This window comes from Manacus candei, unplaced genomic scaffold (assembly GCF_025592945.1).
Source record: "Manacus candei isolate 608988 ecotype Guabito, Panama unplaced genomic scaffold, ASM2559294v1 h1tg000011l, whole genome shotgun sequence".
In the NCBI taxonomy this organism is placed as follows: Eukaryota; Metazoa; Chordata; class Aves; order Passeriformes; family Pipridae; genus Manacus; species Manacus candei.
In genome coordinates, this window is record NW_026138059.1 from 20,952,241 (window position 1) to 20,962,818 (window position 10,578).

Genomic DNA, 10,578 nt, shown 5'->3' on the forward strand with positions numbered 1-10,578 from the left:
TTAATATATATACATATCTCATGATTCTGAGTTCTCCTGAGAGAACTCCTTCCTATCTAATACAGGAATTTGCTTTTATTTTATTTTAATGATTTTCCATCACTGTTGTTGGTGACCCAAGTTGTGGGACTATATTTTATGTGATTAGTGACAGTCAGATTCATGTCATATTCAGAGTTAGGAGATGTCTAAGGAACTCTCATGCTCTGGCATTTATCAAAAATATGATGTCAGTGTGGCAGTAGTACAATTGTCTTGGGTATAAGAGCTGGCTTGGATGCCAGTACAGCAGTATTCTCTTACCTGACAGTTTAGAACTAGTTTGTTTTCACTGTTTGGAAAGCATTTGGGCTCATAAAGCTGTATATTTTATTATATTTTTTTAGTATTTTGAGGCTTGAAATGAAACTGAATATAATTTCAGTTTAAAAATACTACTAATAAAAAAAGAAATTGCAAGGTCTCTAGCTGGAATGAAAACATTCAAAAAAAAAAAAAAAAAAAACCACCACACTAGGGGAAAAAACTTTGCAAAAGCTTGTTCTGTGAGCAATTACCATGCATTGATGTTTTTGAAATGAATATGATTTTTCAGACTTCTAATCTGTTTGGCTCTGTAGCAACCCTTCAGTGAATGGGAGAGTAAAGTACAGGAGCAGGAGCTAGGGCAGGTAAGCAGTCCCAGATTCAGGAAGCTCAAGCTCCCAAATATGATAGAAAGAGAAACCATCAGTAATGAGAGACCTAGCTCTTAAATGTTATAGCCAATAACCTGACAGGTAAAGCATCCAAATTCCTTTGTCATGTAGTTAGGGACAAAATTCCTTTCAAAATGTTTGACTGAGGTTTATGGACAGATTGGGTCTAACAGTTGAGATTGAGTCAATGAAAGTGTACATTTCAACAAGCATTTCCCTGAATATATTGATATATCCTGGGTGAAGAAAAATGATTAATGTCTATGCTTAAATACTAATTCTGGGAAGTATTTTGCGGTGTACGATGAGGTCTGCATCAGAGTTCAGTGCATCCTTTAAAAATGGTTTCTTTGTGAAGCTAGTTTGTTGGTCAGTTCTGAGAAGTTCATTAATTAATGTTAACTAACTTTTTTGAACAGGGAGAAGAGCAGTGAGGAGCTACAACTCAGAAGTAATGCAAAGTGTAACCTCTTGTGACTTTTGTGAAAGGGATTGCAGTCTTTGCCACCGAGATGGTTCTCCAGCCTTGCTTCAGCACTCTTCGTTGGCCTCCTTGTTCTGTGTGCTGTTTGTCCTTCATGTAAACTTGCTGTGCAGTTGGGTGCTGTAAAAGGAAACATATTGTTTCACATCTAAGGTTTCCATAAATTATCCAAAGAAAATTTTATGTTCAGATACCAGCCCATCTTCAGTGATTACTGTGACCAAACTCCTGCTGTGTTCAGGGAGAACTGGGCTGGCCCATATGGTAAATTTCTGGCTGTGCCAGAAAACTTCTTTAAATGTCTGCTGGAAAAACTTTGTTAGTTTCATACTGAAGTTATTTTCTGAAGAAGCACAGAGTTACTGAGAAAGCAGATTGAGAAAAAATAAACTTAGCTCCATATTCCCACTTCAATTTTACCCCAGCTTTCAACTGTGCTTGTTTTTTAGGGGTGTATGTTAGTTTACTTTGCTTTTCTGAAACACTATCTGCTTCTCCACTGGAGTGTTGGTAAGCAGAGCAATGGGAGCTTGGTACCAGAACTGACTTTGTTCTGTTATGAAGATATGACACTTAATACTGAATTTCACTGTGTGCTCTAATAGGGAATAATATGAAAAAAAAAAGAAGCCGACTTCAGAGCAGATCCAAGAGCCAAAAAGTGCTGCATCTACAAACTGCTGAACGCTCCAGAAAGTTGTCAGTTTCCTTTTTTCTTTGTTTTATCATTACAGAGAAGGTAGGCAGATTTTTTGCCAATTCATAAGCTAATCATGCTTGAAAATAAGGCCTCAGGATGTTCTCATGCATTTTACTCTGAAAGGGTTTTACTGTAAATGCATCAAAGATACAGACTTCATTTTTCCAGAATTATTCAAATCCAAACCTAATTGTCTTTCCATATGAGAATGCTGGTGTCAGCTGGTGTATATTTATGGCCAACTGGAGTAAGGTTACCTTGAACCTTTTCTGGTTTTGGGAAGTCTTCTAGTAATGGCACTCTGGGGCATCATTTTTGTCTTGCATTTGCAGTGTCATCTTGTCAACAGTTTAAGGGGGATGACCCCAAACAGCTGTTTACAGCTCTCAGTGCCATGTGAGTTGGTGGCCCTGGATGCCATCTGTGCACCCTGCTGTTGGTTGGTGGAAGAGGCTTTTAGGAGGCATGGACTGTGCATGTATTCAGTCCAGCAAAACGACACACAGGCTTGCTTAACTTGAAGCACATCCTTGTATGCTTAAGTGCTTTGCTTAAGTGGGATGGAGGAGAAGGATGGTGAGAAGCAGCAGGCACTTTTACAACCTAAACCTGCTTTTCGCACGTGGGGAGAATTAAAGGTCTGTACGAATGTGCAAACGTGGGCTTCAGAGCTTATTGCTGCTGAGTGAGTGTATGAGCGTGTTCCTTGTCTGGCAGCCAATTTATCCTTCTTGAACACTGCCTGTGACATCTAATGCTTATTTCTTTTTAATAAGAAAGCCAAGCTGATAACACTCACAGTTACTAAAATGAAGTTAATAGCTGTATGCCAGCTAACAGAGGTAGAAATTATGAGACTATTGATTCCCTTTCTTTCATATCTTTTTGAGACGGAGTGTGTATTTGTGCACATGTAATAATATGGCAGACACTTTCCTTGAGTAATTTTTATTCAAGTTTTGCTTCTGCTTAAAATGTATGTTTTTGTATTTATGCTTATCTATACTGTTGTTCACAATGGAAATTTTGTGTAGTAGCATGGGAAGAGGCCTGAACTTCCTGAACTTCCTGAACTGGGAGTGCCTTCTAATACTGATGTATAGAGTTTTAACTGCAGAACTAGTTTAGATGGGGTTATTTGTTTTATTTCAACTATATTTAGAATTTACAATGTTTTTCACAAATTTGGGGTTCTGTTCTGTTTCTCTGGCAGAGCTTAAGCCTGGTTCTTTGTAGTCAGTTCACTCTTTTCACTTGTTCTTGGTACGCTTTGGATCTAGCCCCTTGAAGAGTTAAATAGTGCCTTAACAGAGCATCTGTGCTGTTCTGACCCACATTAAGTAATACTGTATTTATTGAAACTGCTTAGTTCAGTAGGATGCACGGTCTGACCCTCGGTAAGCCATGCCCTTGGTTACATGGGTCCAAAGCTACAAGAAACCAAGATACAAACTGAAACACATCTCTGCATCACAAATTCTTTACTCATTTATGGGAGCATAGGTTGAATTGTGCCGAGTGTAAGATTTGGAAAACGTTCAGTCTCTAAACTGGGATGTTTTGCTGTGGGTTTGATTTCTTGGTGACCTATGAAAGCTGGTCTCTTGTCTTTGGGGACAGCAGTGTTGACATGTCATTTGCCTCTTTTTAATATAAGTTCAAGAATGCAAAGCTCACATACTTTCAGGTTTTACTATGTGTAGTGCTTCTAAAAGGGACATTGATACCTGGTTGATGTTAGGATAAAGAGGCTCATTTTCTAGACACGATGTACTGGAGATAAATTACTCCTTTGCAGTAGATAGTAAGAAGAAATTAGTTCTATTTAGCATGTAGTCCCATCTTCCTGATTTCCTTCAAGAAAAACAAATTTAAACTGCTTAGCTGAGTCTCGGACAGTGCAGCTTTTACTAGTATTCCCTTACATTTGTTTTTGAGACAAACAACACATGTTTTTAAATTACTTTTGGCTGCCTTGCACACCACATAAAAACACATCAGTCATAATACACTATATCAGGGAAATTGTTGGACTCAGAGAAAAAACATCCTCTTTTATTTTACTTTTTTCTATACAGCAGGCATATCATTACAGACATCCAAATCTGCCTCTGTACCAAGCTATTTTAAAGGAACAGTGTACATTGTATAACTTTAAACAAATGTTTGCAACAGGTGGCCTATAACATTCCTGCATCAGTGCCTTCAATCACTTTGCAGCTGTGGCTGGTGCTTTGAATGAGTTGCAGAGGATAAAATTTGTAATGTGTGTTGGCAGTGAATGGAACAGTGGACAGGGAATATTATGGGAAATAGTGACTTTTCTTTTGTTTTCCTCATCATTTTGGGGGAACTTTTACACAAACGCTCAGTGTGTATATGATCCCCACTGTAACGTCAGTTTTTGATGTTAGAGGGGCTTGTTCCCACTGAAGTTAATAGGAAATCTTTTAGCAAAAAATCTTTTAGAACCCTTTAGCACAAGGTCTATCAGGAGCGTTAAGGAGTGGTGCTAAAAGCAGTCAGGAAAAGGTATTTTGTGATGGAGTCTTCATGTTGCGTTGCATGAACATTTCTGTGTGATTGCTATTTCTTTGAAACCTGAGTGTTTTCTGGTACTATGCTTTTCAGCCACATGGTGTCAATGGATATGGTGTGTCCAGGGCCATTAATACACTATCGAGTCAGTAAGAAATATTCATTTACTTCGGATGGAGTCTAGGAAAAAAACATAGTGCATTTTAAAGGTCCCCCCAAAAATTCTACCTTTGCTGTCATCCATGATCTTAGTTGAGGTTTTCTCTGTAGGTTTCAAGGTGGGTGTCATCTAGAAATCTTCTATCCTAAATGCCGTTTTTCAGAATAGGGTATGAGTGCTGCCTAACAGCTTTAGAGCACCTCAGAGTCTGCATGCTGGACCAGCTTGATGGCTGGTTTGGTTCTCAGCATAGCACTGCTGTAGAATTGTTTAGGTTGGAAAAGACCTTTAAGATCATTGAGTCCAACTGTTAACCCAGCACTGCCAAGTTCACCACTAAACCCTCTCTCCAAGTGACACATCTACACATCTTCTAAATACCTCCAGTGATGGTGAAACCACCACTTCCCTGGGCAGCCTGTTCCAATGCTTAATAGTGCTTTTGGTGAAGAAATTTTTCCTAATATCCAAAATAAACCTCCCTGGCACAACTTGTATCAAACACAAGAAGTGCAGATATTTCCCAGTTTGCTTCCATACCACATGGTCCCATTTACTTCACAAGCAGGAGCCTGTGGCTTGTGGACATCAGTGGCATGTGATAAAAGGCAGAATTGGCCGTACTGGTACAGGAGAAACATGAGAGCCAAAGTCCAATGTTCACAGAATCATGGAATGTTAAGGAGTTGGAATGGACTCTAAAGATCATCTAGTCCCAACCCTCCCTGCTGTGGGTAGCAGACCAGGTTGCTCAAGACCTTATCCAACCTAGCCTTGAGCACTGCCAGGGTTGGGGCATCCTCAGCCTCCCTGGGCAACGTGTTACAGGGTCTCACCACTCACAGAGTAAAAAATGTCTTCCTAATATCTAACATAAATTTCTCTTCTTTCAGTTTATACCCATTATTCCTTGTCCTGTCATTAAAATTCCTGATAAAGAGTCCCTCCTCTGGCTGCCCTGTAGGCCCCTTTCAGACACTGGAAGGTTGCTATGAGGTCTCCATGCAACCTTCTCTTCTCCAGGTTGAACAGTCCTACCTTTCTCAGCCTCTCTTCATGGGGTAGATGCTCCAGTCCTCTTATCAACTTCATGGCCCTCCTCTGGACTTGCTCCAGCAGTTCCATGTCTTTCTTATAATATGCGCCTCTCTTTTGTCTTGAAAGTTGCTGTTGAAAGTCAAGCCTAAGATGCAAAAATTGGTTTTATTCAGTTTCCAAAATATTATCCTAGCAATATTTCTCCAAAAGTGATGTTCAAGTTGATATGAATATTGAAAATATTTGGTTTAAGTTGGTTCGTGTAGAAAGCATATGCATATACAAAATCACTATAGGCTGCAGTGTGCTACAGTGTGCAGTGTATGTGCAATTAAACTCAAGATTTCCACAAAGTGCCCAAACCAACAACATTGTGTGATGTTAGATTTTTTAAAATACAGTTAGGTTTTTAGGAAAGAATATATTAGAACTAGTGCCTGATGGCATAATTTTTCTATCTCAAACACAGATTATTCAGTTTTAATTCTAATGAACAATAATATTTTTGTTACAACCTTTCTTCTTCTACCATAAATCTTTATGCAGTGAACCATCTCTTTGTGATTTGAAGATTTTGAAATTAGACATTCTGACTAGTAATTTATGTCAAAAATATAACAGCAGTTATGTCTCCTTTTCCCCATATCAAAATATTTCACTTCCATGTCGTTTGTCATTCGGGTTGTTGTATTTTTGTGTGCCATATGGAAATACCATTGCACTAATGCTATTCTAGACAATAAAGGCTGACTGTGCTGTATTAGATCAATCCAGTGACTATTTTTCCTATGAATAGCTTGTTTCCAGATGCATATGAGCATTAACTCCTTACATACTGCTTTTGAGTCACCAGAACTCCAGTGTAAGATTTATCTTTAAAAATCACACATTTTATTTCAGTGTTTCTTACTGGTTACCCAAAAACTTCATCAGCCTTGCTTAGATCTTATGATGTTATATTATGAACTAGGTTTTTTTTGTTATGGGTTTTTGTATTGTTAGGTTATGTGGAGTACTAAATACAAGGAAGGAAATATAAAATTGCTGGCTCAAAGGAAGTATATAAGCAGGTATAATGTACCATACATTAGCTGTCCCACTGAATAGCACATCTTTTTTCTATATCAGGCCTTAAGCAATTTAAACTAAAATTTTTGGCTGCCTTGAGACATGGTCAGATACCCATTTTGGTGTAGGGTAGGTTCATCATACACATTTCCACTTTTGATCAAATCAGAAATGGTAGAAAAATAATGCTTTTATGAGCTGTTTTGAGCAAACAGAGGTGAATTAACATGCCAGCTATGCAAATCGCTTCTGTCTTTTCAAATAATAAATGCTAAGGAACTAGACTGTTTTAAAGGATTTTGGAAAATTGTAATTGGTTTATTTTCCTCAAATAAAGTTTGCAATAGCTATTTTTAAATTCTATTAAAGATGACTTTTAATAATATATGTCTGTTGTTTGCTTGTTTAACAGTACAACTACTTGTACTAGATCACAGTTTCTGTACACTGTTAACCACTGCCCATCCTCATCACTTCTTAGGGGCTGTCTTGCCTGTGTTTTAAAGCTCACAATTTAATAATAGAAGTAAAATAAAAATAAAATAAAGTGGTACAACAGTGGTTTCTATGGTCAGACTGTGAACAATGAACCTGTGGGTCATTGTGACTTATAACTAGGGTCACCTCATTTTTAAAAGTATATTATTTTGTTAACATGAAGTTATCAGAAGATTTGCTCATATCTATAACAGAGGTAGTATAACTAGTCTTATATGATGAACTCAGTTTGGGTAGGCCCCTTGTGGTCATGGAGAACCTCAGGAACTATACTGTTTGGTGAGCAGGAGCAAATCTTTCAGATACAGAGCTTACTGCTAAGAGAGAAAAGCTCACGTTGAGATAAAGACACATGGGGGAAGGGCAAAATAGGAAGGAAAAAAGAGAAAAAGCAAGGGATGCAAAGGCATCACTGACCACGTTCCACCAGGAGACCAATGTCCAGCCAGTCTCTGAGCAACAGCTGCTTTGGAAAGTACCTCCAGTTTTAATGCTGAGCATGACATTAATATCGTATGGAACATCCATTTGGTCAGTTTGGATCAACTATCCCAGCTATGTCCCCTCCAAAACTCTTGCTCACCCCCAGCCTATGTGCTAGGAGGACAGAGTGAGGAACGAAGAAGGCTTGGACACAGCTAAAACATTGGCATGTTATTTACACTATTTTGGTCACAAAGCTGAAATGCAGCACCATTTGGGCTACTGTGAAGGGAATTACCTCCAGCAGAGTCAAATCAGTTCACCTGCAAACCCCTCCAGCAGGTCTCCTTTGCTGTGATTTCACATGCAATACTGTGTGTGAGCGTTGACAAGCCTTGTGCTCCCATGGATCTGAGCTCTGTTGCAGTGACCAACATCATGCAGTTTCTTGGGTCTTTTCAATGGATCTGTCTGTTGTTGTCTCTTCCCTTCTAGTGAGATTTTAACTCTCTTGCCATCTAGCTAAAGCCTGCTTTTTCCTACATTGGTATAAGTTTGTTGCAATAGGGTCTCTTGTATATTCAAATAATATCTTTTTATGGGGAAAGGCAGTAAGCCTAGGAGTATAAATATGGAAATATTTTGATAGAATTTAAAATACCTCAATTGTACAAATGAAGACTCCACTGAAGTAAAATTACTGTTTCAGTAGGTTTTTATTGGTTTTTTTTAGTGAAAAAAATCCCATTCTATAATTTGTTTTGCTCTCCTAGAGCTGTCCCTGCAATCCCCAGACCTTGAGAAAAAGCACCCATTTCTATATGGCAGCAGATGATAAAAGATACAGAATGTTTCAGTATTGTTTCTTCCTTCACTCCTCTTGTATGTGTAAGTGTTTTAAGACTGCAGGTTCGTGGGTTTATATTCTTTTGCCCAGTAAAAGAAGATAATAAAGCTATACAAATACTCTGCTTCATCTGACTGCCATATGTTTTAGTTCTATGTTCTAATTCTTAACATATAACTTATGCTGATGTCCCTTTAATAGAAAAGCACTTTCCAAAGTGGAAGATAGTTTAATGTTCTGTTCTTTAAAAATATTTTTCCTTATACTCAAGACATTTGCCTGATGGTTGTCATTTGTTCATTCTCCCTTTCTGCTTCCTTCCCCCATTATTAGCACATTAAGGACTGAGGAGTGGTAATCTTTAATGGCAACAAGAATCACAGGATATGCTGAGTTGGAAGGGACCCACAAGGATCATGGAGTCCAACTCCTGGTCCTACTCCCCAAGAGTCACACCACGTGCTTCAGAGTATCATCCAAACACTTCTTGAACTCTGTGACTTGGTGCTGTGATCACTGCCCTGGGGACCCTGTTTCAGTGCCCAACCACCCTCTGGGTGAAGAACCTTTTCCTAATGTCTAACATCAACCTCCCCTGACAACTTCAGGCCATTCTCTCAGGTCCTGTCACCGGTCACCACAGAGAATAGATCAGTGTCTGCCCCTCCTCTTCCCCTCATGAGGAAGTTCTAGACTGCAATGAGGTCTTCCCTCAGTCTCCTCCAGGCTGAACAGACCAAGTCACCTCAGCTGCTCTTCATACGGCTTCCCCTCAAGACACTTCACCACCTTCATTGCCCTCCTTTGAATGCTTTCTAAGAGCTTAAAATATAAATTTTATGTAATAAAAGAATATTGTGCAGCTAAATTTTCATACCTTTCTTTGGAAGCATCCTCTGCAGGTTTCAAGACAGGGTTTGATGTGTTTCTGCTATTACCCTCTGTAATACATTCCCTAAGTCCTTCTTGTGCAAGGAACCCTGAATGGAACTGGTGCTTCCTTATTATCCTCTTCTGGGCTTTGAAAGCCTTAAAATAACTGAGTATTGCAGTGGAGAAAGGATTTTCTTTTGAAGAGCCAGTATAGAAAGTTACATTGAGTCAAATTTCACAGGGGTGTTTTGGGTTCCTATTTTGAAAGGTAGAAATTGCCTTATTGAATTTGCAGGCACCAATAGACTGAAGGGACTTCCAGCACTGTAGAAACCAGAATTCAAGTTGACCTTGACAAAATACAGAAATGCTCTAAAAATATTGGTTTCACTCCAACGGAGAGAAGAACAAAGCTCTGTGCTTAGGAAAGACAGTGCTGAGCTGCACAGATGCAGACTGGGGAATGACTGACAAGGTAGAAATTCTGCTGAAAACCAACCGAGATGCAAATGGATCTTTCACTGAACACAGGCCAAACTATTGCATCCGACAACATTTGTCAAGTTATTCCAAAAGAAGTAAACGTGCTGGGTTTTGTAAGTAGAAGTGCTATCTGAAAAGCTGTGCTTCCTCCATCCAACACTGCTGCAGTCTCAGCTGAAGGAGCTGCTCTGGTGCGGGCTGAGGCTCCAGATGGAAATGTCAGCCGAAATGAGCAGGGACTTCACAGACTAGATGTATGAGGATGGGAATAAAGAAGCAATGGTTTAATCTACAGAAGAGGCAGCAGAGGTTAATGGGATAATAGTTTATCGTTGAGGTGATGGTGACAATAGTAAAAGTAGTAAAGGGATTAAATAGTAGCAAGGAGCAGTCAGTGTAGATATTTATAAATAGAGTCAAAGGATCTTCAGTGCTTAATTTTCTGAAAATAGCTTGTAGACTTAATAATATCATGGAAGCCTAAGATATGAAATCCAACTGTTGTAGCTTGACAACTGGAAGAATGTGAAGCCTAATAGTGGGGCATTTAAGCAGTTAAGTATGAAGGAGCTAGAAATGCCTGTACTGCACTGGAACACTAACCAAAGCTGATGTAAAGCAGTGTGGGAGCTCATGGTGGAGCTGTTTTAAATCCTACCTGGAGCATAGACATGACTTCTCTGTGTCCCTGACACTCCTAGTTATCTGGGTCCAGAAAGCTATCCGTGCCTTTACTTCCATAAGGCCATAGCAAGCGCTTGAATAAAC

General features: G+C 39.1%; 1 protein-coding gene across 1 annotated transcript in view; it reads left to right on the forward strand.

The window, feature by feature from the left end:
* CD109 (CD109 molecule) overlaps positions 1 to 7,069 on the forward strand; it is a 74,341-nt gene extending 67,272 nt beyond the window's left edge. The window contains 1 exon segment of the mRNA XM_051778006.1: positions 1,118 to 7,069. Coding sequence (XP_051633966.1) covers positions 1,118 to 1,308 — 191 coding nt within the window. The 3' untranslated portion in view covers positions 1,309 to 7,069.
* The last annotated feature ends 3,509 nt before the right edge of the window (positions 7,070 to 10,578 follow it).